Here is an 18,685-nt window from a genome sequence, read left to right as displayed (position 1 = left end):
TGTTACTTTGCAGTCAGAGAATAAGTCTTGTAAGATTTCTCAATTTAGAAATCAAGTTGTCTGTTGTAATAAGTATATAATTAACATTATACGTTAAGGATGTTCCATGCACTGTTTATAGAAAAGCACATTCTGTAGCTGACCACAGACACCGAGGTGCAGGATGTCCTATTGTCACTTAACCTTTATCTCTGAGTCTGTGCTGCCAGGGAGCCAGGAAATTCCAGCTCGGTCAGTTTTGCGGCCCTGCTCCCTCAGGGCTGCACCGGAATGAGGGAGATTCAGTGGTACCCCAAGCCTAGGGACAGGGACAGTGTGGATATCTCATCTCCACTTCCAACCCAGGCCTGCAGGGCCCCTGAAGTCCTAAGGCACCTGTTAGTGCCTGAAACAGACAGTGGGCGGAGTTTACTCAGGTAGACGATCCCAGAATTTCTGTCCAGCCCCCTCTGTCCCTACACAGCCTTTCTGCTCCGACATCAAGGAATAGCAAGAAGGCTGTGCAGCTGGAGAATGGAAGCTTGAGAGAGACTGGGGCACGGGAGTCAAACCTGGGGGAGCCCCTTTATAAGCAGGGTGATAAGCCCCGTTTCCCCGGGTTTTTCGGTTTTTGCCTGCCGCTGGGTGAATGGGTTCATGCTTTCATTGTCAGGCTTGGGTTGGAGTTATGCGGTCACTTCTACTCTTAGATCAGGAGGGCCCAATAGAAAGCCAGGGAGGGTTTAAGTGGGGAAGTGAAATGTGATTTACATTTTATAAAGTTCCCCTGGGCTCTGCTCAGTGACAAGAGGGCGCTGGCGGAGGCCAGAGTGAAGGCAGGGGCACGAGGGGCACAGAATGGGTGCCAGGAGCGAGCAACGTGGGGCCCTCGGTTGAAGCTCCCTCACCGGTTCCCCCTTCCGTGGGGTCCTCCCGGCCAGGAGAGGTGCCCCAGCGGCGCAGCCCCTCAGGCCTGACCTTGAGCGAGGCCAGTCTGGCTTCCGGCCACGAGACTGGATCTGAAATGGTGGAGAAATGCTGGTATTTCCCGGCTGACGTGGAAGGGATCAGGTTACTTTCTGGTCCCGCGGGCGGAGCGGGCTCTCCTAGGAACGGGTGGCAAGGAGCGGGGACTGAGGGAGGGGCCCCAGCCGGCAGGCCGATGGGGTACTGGGCGGAGCGCGGCCGGCAGCTCGGGACCGACCGGAGAGGGAGGCCGGGACGTGGAGCTGGTGGGGGGTGGCCGGCGCCAGACCGCCCGGGCCGGGGGCGGGGCAGACGCTGCGCGGGAACCAGGGGCCGGAGAAGGGGGCGGGGGGCCCCGTCCCGGAGGAGGGGCGGGTGACCTCTGAGCCGCAGGGAGCAGATCGGGGCCGGGCGAGGGCAGGTCTGGGCGCGACGGAGGAAGCCCACCGCGGCCCCGACGCCAGAGCCAGAGCGCCAGGCCCCCGGGGTCCCCTCCCCTCTGATTTCGTCCCCGCCCCTCTCCCCCCTGCTTCTCCCTCCCCGGCCCTGCCTCCACGCCCCCGCGGCCCCGGCGGCCGGGCCCCAGCCTCCGCGCGCCATTCCTCCGGCTGCGCGTCCAGCCAGCCGCGCCTGGGCCATGGCGGGCCTGGGGCCGCGACCCGCCAAGGGCTACCGGGTGGTGCTGCTCGGCAGCGTGGCCGTGGGCAAGACGGCGCTCGCCACGCAGTTCGCCTGCGGCAGCTTCCCCGAGCAGTGTGAGCCGTCGGTGGAGGAGCTCTTCAGCAAGGTGATCGAGGTGAACGCGGCGCCCGCCCTGCTGGAGATCGTGGACACGGTGGGCGCCGAGCACCTGGTCACCCTCAAGGACCTGTACATCAAGAACAGCGACGGCTTCGTGGTGCTCTACAGCGTGTGCAGCGAGGCCTCGTTCGAGGCGGTGCGGCCGCTGCGGGAGCGCATGGGCCGGCTGCGGGGGTCCAAGGCCGTGCCGCTGGTTCTCGTGGGCACCAAGGCCGACCTGGACGCCCAGCGCCAGGTGCTGACGGCGCGGGGCCGCGCGCTGGCCCGCGAGTGGCGGTGCCCGTTCCTGGAGGTCACGGCCAAGAGCAAACTCATGGTAGACCAGGTGTTCACGCAGGTGGTGCGCGAGATGGAGGCCCTGGCCCCGCCCGAGGAAGAGGTTCCGGCCGTCCCCACCAACGCGCAGGAGACGTGGCCATCGGAAAGGTTCATCGGCTGATGTGCAAACGGTTCATGATTCCTGTATTCATCGATTTTCTTGATTTCTGAAGCTCACTTTACTCTTCTGCCTTTTTGAAGAAAGTTATCCAGCTGTAAACAAGTGGTTGCTTCTATATATTGACTCAGATCGGTGCTTCAGACTGTCCAGAGCTTCTTAAATATTTTGTTGAAAACTTTGTTTACCTCTGACAGTGCTGGAAGAAGAAATTAAAAATCGATTTTCTTTTCTTGTATGGAGAGAGTATTACCCTTTTCTTCGAGTGGGGTTTGTTGCAGGATTCTTTTTTTTTTTTTTTTTTTTGGTCATAATTAACACCTTCAAATGTCATCTGACATTTGACATTGATTGAGGAACATGACCTAAATCGAAGCTTTCCAATCCATGAGGCTTTCATGTGTTCCCCTCTCATTTACAGCCTTGAATTGCAGCAGTAATATTTTCCTCTCTGCGTATTTCTAAATATAGTTATGACATACGTAGCATTGGTTTGAAAGGGATGTTGTATACCCTGGGAGGGGAAAATCAACTGTGTACTCAGGCAAGGACAGTTCAGCTCTGCCTTCAGTTTTGTAATTGACATCTAGTCGATTTCTGCATCTGTAAATTAAGTGAAAATAAAATGACTCTAGAAGTTGATAGTTTTTAATATTTGTCTTTCTAGAACCTAAAGCTACAATTCCTAAAGTCTCCATACACCATACCTTTGCTTTTCAGTTATTCTCCCGGACAAGTTAGTTGCTAGGGTGGAAGCGGCACCACATCTTTTTGCGTTTTTGCGGAAGTGCTTTCTGCGGCTAGTGTTATTTTCCCTGTCACTTGCCAGAGTCGGATATGTTGTCTGAATACCTGCCTAGCTTAACAGTGACAGGGGTGCTGAAGTAGAAGCAAAACGTGAAGAATCTTTTTGTATAGTTTTCACGTAACGATAGAAGCGACTTTTCTTGTACTGGTTTAAAAATATTATTGTTTTATAATTTTAAAAACTGGTCTTTGATATGAGTTACTTGTGTTTATTTGCACAAGTTAACAATTTTACCTCAGCCGTTGCAACAAAATTTTCAAATTTACGAACCTAACTTAGCCATTTGAGCAAACTTCTAAAAATAATAAAAAGGAAAGCTCCGTGCCTGCGATCTGAAATCATTTTGTTAAAGGAAAGTTATCTATAAAGTGATGGTTATACAAGGCTCTGGGAGTTTTATTTACATTGTATATGATGTTTGACTAGAAGAATGGATTTTAACACAAAAAATATATTTTAGAACCTAACAGTGCCTGAGAGCCAGTTCGCCCCACAGGAGAGGGCTAGGCTGGGACCTCCCCTGTCTTTTATCCCTTTCTCTTTCCCCTGGATGTTGGGGGCTGGGGCAGTTGGGGTGCTTACTTCTGAAGCCTTGAAACCCAGCTAAGTCACTACTCTCTGACCCTCTGTCTCCTGGGGTCACTCCTCCTGGCAGCATTACCTCACACCCTTTTCCGAACCATCATTTCTCCAAGGGGACGGTTCAAACACAGGGAGGAGGGGAGGGGGCGGTGGGGTGGTAGGCAGGAAGCATCTCCTGGCCTCAGCTTCGTCCAAAGCTGCCCCCTCCTCCTGCAGAAGCAGAGGTTATAGAGCCAAGACTGTTCCCTGACTGGGTGTGGGCGGTGCAGAGAAAGCAGGGTGTGGGGCTGGGGTGGGCGGGTGAACAGCAACCCCTTCCCAGCCCTGAGAGCTGGGGCCCCAGGACTGCCAGCTGGCGACTCCCCTCGCCCTGCCTGCCCTGCCTTTCTGACTCTACCTGCCTATGCTGAGGCCTCCGGGGAGGTTCTGTGTCCCTGGATCCCAGGCCCTCTGGATATCAGGCCTGATCCAGGAAAAAATACATAAATAGCTATTTCTTCCTTTAAATTACTAGAACCATCTTGGACTACCACTCAGATCCAAGCGTCGGCTTAGAGCCCAGGGGTGTTCCTGACTGACTGGTCAACACAGGAATGATCAGGCTCAGGTGATCAGCTCCTGTGACCTCAGGAATATGTATGAAGCAGCCTTCGGGGTGTAATATGCACGCGCGCGCGCACACACACACACACACACACACACACACACACACAGATAAAATTAAAGACCCAGACACTAATTTTCTTTCTCTTCCTGCATTTCTAATTTCTAACTTATGCATGTTATTTACAAGTTTCCTGCAGTCCCTCTGGCCTCAAATGAGACCTAAATAACTCTACAGTGAATTTGCAAGTGGCCGATATGACCACTTGTCAGGGTACCATGTTACCCGGAAGCACTGTGCCCAGGTGGAGGGACCCATGAAACTGTGGCAGCCAACCTGATAGCTCGAAAATGGTGTTCAAGTCACAAGCCCTTTGTTTAGCACTGGGGAATGTGAAACTGGTGTCCAAAGAGTGAGGAACATTCACTTGCCCACAGTCAGGGTGACTGCTTCTGATTCTCCAAATGCCCTGCAACTCAGGGCACGGACAGATCTTTTTCTTGCCAGTGTGTTATGGTTCAGTTTATACTATTCAGAGTGCTGGTGATGCTGAGAATTTTTTTTTTTGGCCTTGCCACGTGCTTTGCGGGATCTCAGTTCCCTGACCAGGGATCGAACCCAGGCCATGGCAGTGAAAGCGCCGAGTCCTAACCACTGGACCACCAGGGAACTCGTGACGCTGAGAGTTCTTTTGGAGGTTTTTATTTTTATTTATTTATTTTAATTTCTTTTTTTAAAATTTATTTATTTATTTTTGGTTGCGTTGGGTCTTTGTTGCTGCGCGCGGGCTTTCTCTAGTTGCGGCGAGCAGGCAGTGCGCGGGCTTCTCACTGTGGTGGCTTCTCTTGTTGCGGAGCACGAGCTCTAGGTGCGCGGGCTCAGTAGTTGTGACACACGGGCTTAGTTGCTCCGTGGCATGTGGGATCTTCCTGGACCAGGGCTCGAACCTGTGTCCCCTGCATTGGCAGGCAGATTCTTAACCACTGCACCACCAGGGAAGCCCCTGGAGGTTTTAAAATGACATTTGAGTTCCTCTTCTGTGAAATGCCCGCTCTTTTTGCCCGCTTTTAAACTTGTGTGATCTGTCCTTTTCTTCTTGGTTCTTGGCCTCTGAGACACCCTCAGTGATCCCCACCTCCTGGTACTCATGCCTTTGTGTGGTTCCCTCCCCTTGAGTCTGGGCAGGACCTAGTGACTCTCTTCTAAGGAATATAACATAACAAGAGTGATGGGGTGTCACTTCCAAGATTATGTTCCACCCCTGCACAAGGATGACACACAAATTTGTGAAGCATTCTATATTGTTTAGTCTTGGAAATATTAAATATGATAGGTAAAGTAAAAGTTTTTAAAAAACTCTAAAAAAAAAAAAAGATTATGTTCCAGAAACACTGATTTCTATCTTGCTCACCCACTCTGTCTCTTTCTCAGAGCCCTTGTTCCGGGAAAAGCAAGCTGGCCCGTTGTGACTAGCTCAGTGGAGAGCGCCTTGTAGCAAGGAACTGATGTCCCCAGCCCGCAGCCAGAGAGGATCTGACACCCACCAACAGCCTCATGAGGGAGCTCGGGAGGGGGGTGTTTTCCCAGTTGAGCCTTGAGATGACAGCCACTCCACCTGACCCTTTGCTGCGGCCTGGGGGAGACCTTGAGCAGAGGACGCAGCTGAGCCACAGAAACTGAGATGATAAATGGTCACTGTTGTCACCACTGCGTTTTAAGGTAATGTGTTATGCAGCAATAGAGAACTAATACAGCGTTTTGGTAACTGGAAATGGGGTGCTTCACACAAATACCTAAAAGTGCAGGACTGGCTTTGGAACCAGGCTGTGGGCAGAGGCCAGAAGGATTCTGAGGACTGTTAGATAAATGCTACATAACCATGGACAGACCATCAGTGGAAAGCTGGACTTTGAGGATGCTGTCAGTGAGGGTTCAGAAGGAGGTGAACAACAGGGCTTCCTGTTACGTAATGGCAGAAAGCTTAGCAGCTGTGTGCCAAATCTGTAGTTAATGGAGAGCCCCAAAGGTGCCCATTGTTTTTGTTTTTTTTAATGGGCTTTATTTATTTATTATTTACTTACTTATTTATTTATTTTTTATCTTTGGCCGCGTTGGGTCTTTGTTGCTGCACGCGGGCTTTCTCTAGTTGCAGTGAGCGGAGGCTACTCTGTTGCGGTGAGCGGGCTTCTCATTGTGGTGGCTTCTCTTGTTGTGGAGCATGGGCTCTAGGGACACAGGCTTCAGTAGCTGTGGCACATGGGCTCAGTAGTTGTGGGCTCTCGAGCGCAGGCTCAGTAGTCGTGGCGCACAGGCTTAGTTGCTCCGCGGCATGTGGGATCTTCCCAGACCAGGGCTCAAACCCGTGTCCCCTGCGTTGGCAGGCGGACTCTCAACCACTGCGCCACCAGGGAAGCCCTGGTGACTCTTTTGTGTTTCCCATCTGCCCCCCTTTTTGAACAGGAATGTCTACAGCAGCTCTCCTATGCCAGTTGCGCCATCGTACACGCAGGCTATGTGTGGCAGGGGAGAGGCGGATAAACTTTCTCTTAGTTGCATGGATCCACAGGCCAAGAAAAACTATATTTGAGCAGCTGTTTACTTAAGGAACTACACCAAAGGAGCCTCATCCTCACTAGACTTGATTAGGTGACAAGATGGTAAACTTTAAGCACATCAAACATGGATGGTTACTAATCCGTTTTATGACGTTAAAGCAACGTTGCACTCCTGAGATAAACTCCAACTGGCTGTTAGTTGCTATAAATTTGATACATTTGATAAGTCGGTTTTCCTAAGATTTTGCTTCATATTTTTGCCTCTGTGTTTACGAATGAGACTTGCCTATAGTTTTCTTATACTGCCGTTGTTTGCATTTGGTATCAATATTATGTTAACATACACAAAAATGTAGCGGGGGACTATTCCCTCTTTTTCTCGTCTCTGTAGGTTCTGTGTGAGATTGAAATGATCTGTTCTTTCAATATTTGGCAGGTATTGCTTGTAAATCCATTATTTTGAAAAGATTTCTAATGTATTTCATTGTTACAGGTTTTACATTTTCTTCTTAATTTAGTTTCCCAGTTTGTATTTTTCCGGGAATCTATACATCCTATGTCTTTTCAGATGTATTGGCATAAAATTGTTCATAACCTCTTACAAGATTTTGAGTAACCGTAGCATCTCTGGTTACATTCTCTGCTTTGTTCCTAGTATTGTTTATTTATGCCCTCTCTCTAGCTCCAGTTCTTTCTCTAGTTCCTTCTCTATCTTTGGTTTACTCCAAAATTCACAAAAGAAAAAGTCAATACGTTCTCAGAAGAGATTCTAAGATGAGTTTAGAATGCAGGACGCTCATTAAGAGATGCTTTTGGGAAGGACACGTATGGAAGGAAGGGAAGGGAAGTAGGAGGGCAGAGGGAGAAGTTGAGCAATGCAACCATGATAGTAGCCCCAGCCAACCCCACAGGGGTCTCCGAACTAGAATGGCTCTTCAGGTGTTCTGAGTTGGGTAAGAATGGCCAGGTGTTTATACTCCCCCATCAGGTCAGTCACTGGATGTGTGATATTGAGCAGGCCTGCTCTATATGCTGAGGTAGTCCCTGATTGACAGCCGAAGTCTGTCAATCAACAGCCCTCCCAGCAGCTGAGGCAACAAGCCTGTTGAAGGAGAATCCGGGCAGCGCCTCTGCAGTCCTTCATGGCAATGGTGGCGTAAATAAGTCAGATCTTTATTCTCCTTGGTTTGCTTCCAGTCTAGCTAACTTATGCCTCAAGTTTTTCTTTCTTATAACTTTGCTAGAGTTAGCCTGAAGCAGCCAACACATGCCACTTACTCGTTTTTTTCTAACTGCTTCCTTTACTATATGTACCAGTCAATTCAGAAGAAGGAAACTAGACTAATTATTTCAACAGAGAGAATTCAACATAAAGAATTATTCACCAGGTATCAGAAAACTGAAAAAGCAAAAAGGCGACAATAATTTATCTCAGAGCTGGTATTTCAGGAAGCAGCGACCATGCCTAGTGCTGGGGGAACAAAGGTAAGAGGCTGAGATTATTAAAATTTAGAAGCTTAGAGAAGGGATCCTGTAGGAACTGAGAGCCAGACCTCTGAGGAAGGGCCATGCCTGATTTGTGCTGATGCCTCAGCAGCTGGATGGAGGGATCTCAAAGAGCTGAGATCCAACATCTCTGAGGAGAGGGCACCAGGGCGCTGGTGCTGGTATTCCAGAGGAGGAATGCAGCAAGGCTCGTTCTAGAAATGTGGGAAAACTGCAAACCGGAATCCACTGCTGCTCTTGAAATAACCTGCTACTCTCACGGTGAAGCACCATTTCTCTGGCAGACAGAGAGGAATGAGTGCATTTTCCCTCCTGCAGCTTTCCCATCGACATCCATTACCTACTTTGGTGAGATGCTAACAGGCAGCTAGTTGGCAAAGGAGAAATGTGTTTGCAGAGACCCTGCCTTAGCATCAGAAAGCAGAGTGTAGAAGCATGGGTTTGAAGGAGAGAGAATAATAGCAGTGCCCCTCTTTGACTGCTAAGCACCCATACATACACTCCTACACACACAACAACAGAAACAACCTGATGCTTCTACTGAACAAGATGTAACTATTTACTCTAAATTGAAAATGCTCTCCCCCTCATCCCAAACCACGGGGGACACAAAGTCCCAAGAGTCATTGCATCCATCACACGGGGGACACAAAGTCCCAAGAGTCATTGCATCCATCATACGAGGGACACAAAGTCCCAAGAGTCATTGCATCCATCACTGGGACACAGTTACAATCTCCATCTCTGGACGGCGTTAATGACTCCATAAATTCAGGCCCAGTCCCATATGAATGTGCTGTTACCGAAAGACTAAAATTTAAGGTTCACCACCACTTGCAATCCTTCTATAAAATAATGGGAAGAAGGAGAGAAAGAAGCTATCAGTGATATGCACACACAGCCACATAACATGAAAGGAAGAACATTTTCATGGCTGCCATAGGCATCGTTTCTGTAACCCATCATGAGGCCATAGTTGGTTTTTAAATTGTGATAAAGTACACATAACACAAATTTTGCCATTTTAACCATTTTTAAGTGTGCCGTTTTGTAGTGTTAAGTATATTCATGTTGTTGTGCAACCAATCCCCAGAACTTTCTCATTTGTAAACTGGAACTCTGGATCCATTAAACAACAACTTGCTCTTTGCCACTTCCCCCTCCTCCCTGTGCCTATAGCACCCACCATCCCACTTGCTGTCTCTGTGAATTTGACTACTCTAGTACCCCAGAGAAGTGGGGTCAAACAGTATTTGTCTTTTTGTGACTGTCTCATTTCACTTGGAGTGATGTCCTCAAGGATCATGATGTTGTAGCTTATGTCAGAATTTTCTTTCTCTTTAAGGCTGAGTAACATTCCATTGTCTTATGTACACATATACATGTGTATGTATAGACCACATTTTATTTATTCATTCATCCATCAGTGGACACTCGGGCTGCTTCCACCTTTTGGCTATTGTGAACAGTGCTGCTGAGAACATGGGGGTGCAAATCTTCTCTTCTGCTTTCAATTCTTCTGGATATATACTCAGAAGTGGACTTGCTGGACCCTATGGTAAATCTAGGCTGAAGTTTTCAGGGCTCACAATCCTGTTTTCCATAGCAGTACATCCTCAGCAACGCCAGCAGCGCACACGTGCTCCAATTATTCCACATCCTCAGGGCCACTTGTAATTGTCTTTTTTTTTTTCCCCATAGAAGTCATTCTCATGGGTGTGAGGTGATATCTCATTGTAGTTTTGATTTGCATTTCCCTAAAGATTAGTGACGTTGAGCTTCTTTTCATGTGCTCACTATTTGTATTTCTTCTTTGGAGAAATGTCTGTTCAAATTCTTTGGCCATTTTTTTAATCAGATTGTATTTTTGTTGTTAAATTTCAGGAATTCTCGTTAAATTCTGGATGTTAATCTCTCATGAGGTATGTGATTTGCAAATTTATTTCCCATACTGTGGGTTGCCTTTTTACTCTCTTGATAATGTCTTTTTAAAAAATAAATTTATTTATTTATTTTGGCTGCGTTGGGTCTTCGTTGCTGGGCGCGTGCTTTCTCTAGTTGTGGTGAGCTGGGGCTACTCTTCGTTGCGGTACGCAGGCTTCTCATTGCGGTGGCTTCTCTTGTTGCAGAGCACAGGCTCTAGGTGTGCGGGATTCAGTAGTTGTGGCTCGCGGGCTCTAGAGCACAGGTTCAGTAGTCGTGGCTCAGGGGCTTAGTTGCTTCTTGGCATGTGGGATCTTCCTGGACCCGGGCGCGCACCCGTGTCCCCTGCACTGGCAGGCGGATTCTTCACCACTGCGCCACCAGGAAAGTCCCTGGATAATGTGTTTTGATGCACAAAATTTTAAATTTTTCATAAATCCATTGTTCAGTTTTTCTTTTGTTGCCCGTGCCCAGAAATCACTGCCGAATCCAAGGCTGCAAAGACTCTGACCTACAGAAACACAGGGTGGGTCTATTCTGCTTGCCGGTCTGTGTTTGTCTTCACGCCAGCATTACACTCTTCTGGGCACCAGAGCATTGCAGCAGTTTTGACATCAGGAAATGTGCCTTCCAGCTGTGTTCCTTTTCAAGGTTGCTTTGGCTCTTTGGGATCTGTTGACACTCCATGTGAATTTTAGGATGTTTTTTGCTATTTCTGAAAAAATGCCATTGAAATTTTCATAGGGATTGAACTGAATCTATAGATTGTTTTGTGTAGTATTGACATGTTAACAGTATGAGGTCTTCCAATCCATGAACATGGAATGTTTCCATTTATTTGTGTCTTTAATTTTTTCAGCAATTTATTGTTGTCTTCATGGTACAAGTCTTTTTTTTTTTCTAAAGGTCATTTTATTGTAAAACCATAAATACAACACTGACATGAAATCATTTAAGCAACTGATCTTCTCTAACCATTAAAAGGATGTCTTTTTGCCTTGGCGCCAACCAACCGGGAAATAACGTTGCAAGAATTCGGCGGGTAGGGGGTGCTGAATTCTGGGCTGAGGCTTTTGGTGATTTAAGGAAACAAGTGGAACCTTCCTCTTCTCCTCGGGAATGTCCCACTTTTGGACAAGAACAGACAGGTAAAAACAGCAACATTTAAACAGCTCAGTTTTAAATTTTATTATTATTTTGTAAAAATTTTTTTTTCTGTTCCTTTCCTCCATTTGACACGAGTGGGGGAATTCCATGGGCATAGCCTATTATTTCATTTTTTTTGCTGTAAAATTAATCCCTTGATCAAAGAAATGTTCTGTGGGATAGCATGAAGGTCCATAAGGCGTACCGTAAATCTGTGGACGGTGGTGCTGGCAGAAGCATTACGGGCAGTGAAGGCAAATCTATATCCAGAATAAATGTCTACCCAGTGAGGGCAAATTGCTGCTCCTTCCACAGTGGAAGAGATCCAGTGTAATTGACTTTTCACCAAGTGACTAGTTGGTCCCTTGGGAAATGACACCATATTAGGGGCTCAGTATTAGTCTCTGCTGTTACTCAACAGTGATGACAGCCAAATCAGACTTGGTGAGGCAAAGTGCATGATGTTGAGCCCCTTCATAGCCCCTGTCCCTGCCTCCTTGGCTGTTTTGTACATGGGCCCATTGAATGAGCACTTGGATGGCTGGCTGAAGAGGCTGAACTGCTATGCACAGGATGGACTGTCTTGCTCAAGTGATTTATTTAATTTTTTAATCTTTTGGCCATGCCGCATGGCATGTGGGATCTTAGGTCCCCGCCAGGGGTCGAACCTGCACCCCCTGCAGTGGAAGCACAGAGTCTTAACCACTGGACCACAAGGGAAGTCCCTTGCCTAGCTGATTCTTGTGAGCCTCCTCTGCAGTAGGTGCCTTTGGGTGGGTATTCACATATGGTAAATTTTCTTCACAGTTTATGCCTATACAGAGAGGTCCATCCTCATGTCTCCTCCCCGGATCACCTCTTCACCGATTTTTTTTTTAACATCTTTATTGGAGTATAATTGCTTTACAATGGTGTGTTAGTTTCTGCTTTATAACAAAGTGAATCAGCTATACATATATCCCCATATTTCCTCCCTCTTGCCTCTCCCTCTCACCCTCCCCCGATCTTCCAGTCTTGTTTTTTCCAAATCTCTGATGATCCAGCCAAGCCATTAGCAACTGTCCATGAGCAAATGTAGAGCCATACTTCTAGCCATCGTTCAGTCCAGGCAAAGTGGACAACAATTCAAAGGAATGCTTGAAATGGAGACCACCGGGAAGATTTTCCTTCATCACTCTTTTTTATTTTATTTTATTTATTTATTTTTGGCTGTGTTGGGTCTTTGTTGCCGGGGGCGGGCTTTCTCTAGTTGCGGCGAGCGGGGGCTACTCTTCATTGCAGTACGCGGGCTTCTCATCGTGGTGGCTTCTCTTGTTGTGGAGCACGGGCTCTAGGCACACGGGCTTCAGTAGTTGTGGCGCGTGGGCTCAGTAGTTGTGGTTCGCGGGCTCTAGAGCACAGGCTCAGTAGTTGTGGCACACGGGCTTAGCTGCTCCGCGGCATGTGGGATCTTCCCGGACCAGGGCTCGAACCCGTGTCCCCTGCATTGGCAGGCGGATTCTTAACCACTGTGCCACCAAGGAAGCCCCATCACTCTCCTTTAGGGCCACCTCTGAGTGGGACTGTAGAGCCGCAGCCATCCACTCCTGGACCATCTGTAAACCAGGATCACGGTTTTTCCTCCTCAATCTACTGGTCATAAGGACCTCCCTGTGAGGCCATAGGTGTGGCTTGTGGGTGAGGAGACACAGCCTATCAGCACATTTCGACAGACTCTTTAGGTACGTGGTCTACCTTCAAAGGCACAACAGTTTTACCAAATGTTTTGCCGTGGAAGCACAGGGCTCACTGGCTTCCCAGCCCACCTAGATGCATACTTACACCAAGGGAGAAGCAGCCCCTGCCATCTGGGAGCTGGCCTGGCGCTCACAGCTACGCCATGGCGTTCTCCTGTTGAACGTAAACAAGTTCACAGAACATGACCTAGATGGATGGAGACAAAAACAAGAGCACCCTGTAATCAGGTCTAAACACAGAAAAAAATGTTTCAAAACCACAAAAAATGACCAAACATTCCCCCTCTCTTACCTACTATGAGTGATGAATGCTTCTTTACCAAGTGCAGCCTTCCCTCCTTATAGATGAGCTATTATGATATTCAAGCATTTAATTTCCCCCACTACTTGACAGCGTCTAATCCAGAGCAAAGCCCTGCTTCCTATTAAACTTTCACCAAAACCACCTTATACAAGCCTGTAACCAAGTGCCTTCTACCATCTTCTTACTGAGACACCCCATGACTCCCAGGTGTGTGGTCAGCAGTGCGGAGTGAAGTCAACTTTTTTTTGCCACCGTCCGCGGCTTGCAGGATCTTAGTTCCCCCACTAGGGATCAAATCCGTGCCCCCTGCAGGGGAAGCATGGAGTCCTAGCCACTGGACCACCGGGGAAGCCCCCGGAGTAAAGTCAACTTGTTCAGTGACAGGTGTGCTCCTCTGGTCTTTAGCTGGAGGGCAGTGACATCACCCACACCTCACCTGTTACCACAGGTGGTAAGGCCACATTATTTCTAGCAGCAAAACCTGGGGCAGTCAGGGTGCGGGGAGCAGAACCACGGGAGGTAATCTAAGCAAGGCTGACTTACTAAACTTGATCAGGAAGAGCTTGAGGAACAAGGTCTGGGCTTGGCCTCTGGGAACACTTCCAGAGTAACAAAAACTGCCTGGGGTGGGGGTGGGGCTTCCGCGATCTAAGAACACTTCCAGAGTAACAAAAACTGCCTGGGGTAGGGGTGGGGCTTCCGCCCTCTGGAACACTTCCAGAGTAACAAAAACTGCCTGGGGTGGGCGTGGGGCTTCCGCGCTCTGGACCTGCCTCTAGAGTCACGAGTTTGCAAAACATCCAGAGCTACCATTCCAGGTTCTGGCGCCAAAACAGAGATGCTTCTGCTGCTACTCTCACTGCTGTCCCCGCCTGCCAGCACCCGGGCAGCTCGGAGGAGACACGGGAACATGCTCAGAGAGTCCTCATCGCTTCACGACCTTGCTCGTCGGCAGAAAAGAGCAAAGAGCAGCAGGGGCATGGCCTCCACGCCCTTTCCCACTTCCAAAGCTCCTGGAATATCATGCAGTTGGCCGACTCCAATTCCCATGCAGATCTGAGACGGAGGAAGTGCGGACACGCGGCTGTAGCAATTCCCCCAACGCGGCCTCGAGCAGCTGCACGACCCACTTCCAGATTTCTCTTTTTCTTTTTTTAACAAAACCAAACTTTTGGGTTTAACCCCACTGGGTCCGGACTTCTGACTGGCGCGGGAAAGAGCAGGGTCTCCCCGGGATCTGGGTCTGGGACTCTGACTGGGCTCCGCAAGCAGAAGCCCAGGTATCAGCTGCGGCAGAAAGGGCTCCTGGGGCTCCCTCGGAAAGGCCTACCCTGCCCTGCCCTGTCGGGGGAGGGGGCTGCGTGGGCAGTGTGGGTACAACTAGTCAACGGTAGTTTCAGGTGAAATGGGGACAGACACTCAGTTCCAAAGGCATGAAGGCCCCGGAGCCGTCTGAAGGTATCTTGGGGAGGGCAGGCACTGGGGCGCTGAGGAAGCCCACAGGGGGATATCTCTCCAGATTCCATGTGTGCAGGCAGTGAATCCCCGGACGGGCCTCTAGCACTTTCCTTGAACCACAACACAGGAGGTCAGGGCTTCCTGGGGTGCGGACACCGGAGCTCGAACTCTCAGACGTCCTGTTACACATGCGTGTTGTGAAGTCACACTCGGCTAGTTAGTGAGGCCCGCCCGCATTCCAGGGAGGACCGCAGGCCGCAGGGGAGACCTCGCACCCGGGTTGGCAGCCGTGGGCGGGGCGAGGAGGGGCTGCGCATTCCAGCGGGCGGAGGCGGGTCCCGTGGCCCGGCTGGCTGACCGCGCCTCCCGCCCGGCCGCCAATGCGCCTGCGCCTGCGCCTGCGCGGGGGCGGGGCTGCATAGAATCAGCTTTTATGGAAAGTTGGTGTCTGTGGCGGGTTCGCGGTCTGTTGCGCAGAGAGGCCGGGACGCGGGAAGTCTGGGCTGCCGTGGGCCGGGAGGCAGGGGACGGGCCGGGCCACGAAGGGCCCCCGACGCCGGCCCCCACTAGGTGTTTGTGCTGCGGCGGCGGCGGAGGGGCCATCTCTGGGACGAAGACGCATTCGGGTGGCGGGGAAGGAGCCTCTCAGGGCAGCGACTTCGGTACCTCCTTGGTGACTTGGAGGGAGGGGCGTGTCCAGAGGAGGACGTCCTTGCTCAAGGTGTAAGGTGACACCGCCGGGGAGGGGAGGGGTGGGGAGGCCCATCCAGCGTGGGAGCGGGGCGGTGAGCTTTTTGGATTCCAAGGCTTCAAAACACAGTCCGACACCTCAGAGGGAGGGGACGCCGACCGCGCCCCAGAGCCCGCCCTGCCTCGGGTTGAGAATTGAGTCCTGCCTCGGGTTGAGAATTGAGTTTTTTGGTTTTGTTTTTATTTTTGAGGTGGGTAGTAAGATAAAAGCCATCACCTTATTTAAATGTTATATGGAATATTAATAGAACTCCCCTTGAGAAAGTTATTTAGTTACAGATCAAAATACGGTTCTGAGGTTGGTTTTGGGTTTATTTTATTTGGAAGCGTGTGGCCGGCCGGTATAGCTGATGAAGTAGAGAAGCCACAAATCAACACAAACTGCAGCTTTTTAAAACAAGCTGAAAAGATAATCCTTCCTAAAATTGCAAAAGGTAAAACCTTTCAGAAAGGAGTTCCCCATACACCACTATCAAAAACCAGGATCTAAAAAAGGACTTAGGGGACTTCCCTGGTGTCGCAGTGGTTAAGAATCTGCCTGCCAATGACACGGGTTCGAGCCCTGGTCTGGGAAGATCCCCCATGCTGCGGAGCAGCTAAGTCTGTGCGCCACAACTACAGAGCCTGTGCTCTAGAGCCCGTGAGGCACAACTGCTGAGCCCATGCACCACAACTACTGAAGCCCACGCGCCTAGAGCCCGTGCTCCGCAGCAAGAGAAGCCACGGCAATAAGAAACTCACACACCGCAACAAAGAGTAGACCCTGCTCACCGCAACTAGAGAAAGCCGTCGCGCAGCAACAGAGACCCAATGCAGCCAAAAATAAATTAATTTTTTAAAAAACCTACTTAAAAAAAAAAGGACTTAGTGTTGATAGGTTTTCCGTTCCAGTGCTGATGCTACCTTTAAAATATTCGAGAGGTCAGACTGAATAGAGGGATCTGCTAAACACCTTTTAAAATACACTTGCAGGGCTTCGCTGGTGGCACAGTGGTTGAGAGTCCGCCTGCCGATGCAGGGGACACGGGTTCGTGCCCCGGTCCGGGAAGATCCCACATGCCTTGGAGCGGCTGGGCCCGTGAGCCATGGCCACTGAGCCTGTGCGTCCGGAGCCTGTGCTCTGCAATGGGAGAGGCCACAACAGTGAGAGGCCTGCAAAACTCGGTGTTGTTTCTCATTGTGCTGATTTTGCCTTTCCTCTTAACAGAATTCTTGGGAGAGAAGTTAAAAAAGTAGATGTGCTATAGATGTGCTAACAGCTAGTTAACACAGCTTTAAAATAAAATTCATTCAGACAAATGTAAAATCACTTTATTTGTGCTCAATTTACTGATGCAAATGTCCACTAAAACTAACATTTACAAAACTGGCAGAGCTGAGTTCTAGGGTCTGGATACACAATTAATACCCCAGCGATGCAGGCCCCTTCTCAAGGCATTCCTAGGGAGGTCACAGCTATATATATAGAGTGATACAGAAAGGGCCACAGCTGCAGTTCAGGGCTGCAGATAAGCTTTAAAATATATGAGGCTTCATAGTATTCTGAGCTTACTTGTCAGCTAAATTGTCCAGTGAAAACATTAATTATAACTCTCAGAGCAGGTTCTGCATATTATCTCATCTATACAGCAGTGTCCTAGTGTGCCTCCCCTGCCAGGAAACAAAGTGTCAAAGCGTGAGTATGCCAGACAGGGAGAAAGTTTTCAAATAAGTAGCCACTGGTTTGAGGCTCAATTCTTCTTTTTTTCTTTCTTTAAAAGACACTGATTTGGTAATTCAGAGCTCAAATATTTACTCATTACAAGCACAGAATGTGATTAAGAAAATCAATTATATTTTTAAAAACCATCCTTTGCATTTCAGCCATTTTGAAGATCTTAGAAGGCTAAAGGGCTGACTGATAAGGACCAGATATCATACTGGTGGGAACAGCTGAGCACCCCTGTTCTCTGCCCATGGATCTTGCAGGGCCAAGGCCACGGCACAGGCTGGTCCTCTACCCAGCCAGCACCAAGGCCCCCATCTGGGGACACTGAAGTGGTGGCACAGGACCTCATTGGAGATTCCACCTCAGGTTAGTCTCCACCTCATGCTGGACCTGAGTGCACACCTGGTCCACCTGGGCCTCACTCTTTGCTGGGACCTCCAGGCCCCAGCACCGCCCCTAGCAGGCCAGTGTGTGCCCTGCACTGTCAGCCCCTCAACTCACCTGCTGAAGCTTCCACCACCACCCAATGTGCTTGCCAAGGTCCGGGTGGCCCTGCAAGGCATGAAGAGCTTGTGGAATTTTATACCCCCCCATTAAACTACCATTCAAGAGTGAGGATAAAATGAAAATATTTTCAGAGAAACAAAAATGGAAAGTGTTAGTAACAGACTGTGATTAAAGTATGTACTTCAGGAAAAAGGAAATTGAACCCAGAACGAAGATTTGAGAAGAATGGTGAACGAAACAGATGAGGCAAGACCCAGAGAAGTCAGTGAACAAACTGAGTCTGGGTGATCCCATTATTTCAACCTATTAGACAACGAAAAAAGAACCTCCACATTCCAAGGAGTGACACGAGAACCCTTCTGCATACAACTTATTAAGAAGTGTCCGACTGATTCGGGGACCATATCACTCTCAACAGGCTATTGAAGAGGAAGTTTATGGTAATGGTGGCCTAGGTAGTCTAGACCTGCCTGCCAAAGACAAGTGAACTGATGAACAAGATCTAGAAAACATATTCTTCAGAGCACCAGAGAGCTTACAAGATAACAACTCAGAGAAAACAACCCAGGCAGCATCACACAGTAGGAATCCGGAGAAGTGAGTCTGGCAGTTGGGAAAGCTTTTTCCCTAGGGACAAATCCAGGAGAGATGGAAGGCTGTGCTGCATCTTCGAAAGCCTCAGTGGCTTAGAGGTGTTTGTCTGTAGAGATGACCAATGATGACTCCTGCACACACAGTTGCTCCTTCCATAAGGAGGCGAGTCTGTTTCCTTTCCCTTAGAATCTGACTTCCTTTGACTAATAGAATGTGGCATTAAGTGATACTGTGTCAGGTCCAGGTCAATGCCTCAAGAGGACTAGCAGCTCCTCTCTGGTCCTCTTGGGATGCAGTCGCCAGATAAAGAAGTCAAGACTAG

At 49.2% G+C, this 18,685-nt stretch overlaps 1 protein-coding gene across 1 annotated transcript; it reads left to right on the top strand.

Annotated features, from left to right (window-relative positions):
* The first annotated feature begins 500 nt into the window (after window positions 1-500).
* On the top strand, window positions 501-2,824 carry LOC101289515 (ras-related protein Rap-2a-like). Its single transcript, XM_004262427.3, has one exon. It carries the CDS (start codon window positions 1,583-1,585, stop codon window positions 2,183-2,185), a length of 603 nt encoding a protein of 200 aa, XP_004262475.1. The 5' UTR covers window positions 501-1,582; the 3' UTR covers window positions 2,186-2,824.
* The last annotated feature ends 15,861 nt before the right edge of the window (window positions 2,825-18,685 follow it).

The sequence above is a fragment of the Orcinus orca genome, chromosome 2 (assembly GCF_937001465.1).
Source record: "Orcinus orca chromosome 2, mOrcOrc1.1, whole genome shotgun sequence".
In the NCBI taxonomy this organism is placed as follows: domain Eukaryota; kingdom Metazoa; phylum Chordata; class Mammalia; order Artiodactyla; family Delphinidae; genus Orcinus; species Orcinus orca.
The sequence above is the reverse complement of the archived record's forward strand: the minus strand, read 5'-3'. Positions and strand labels throughout refer to the sequence as shown.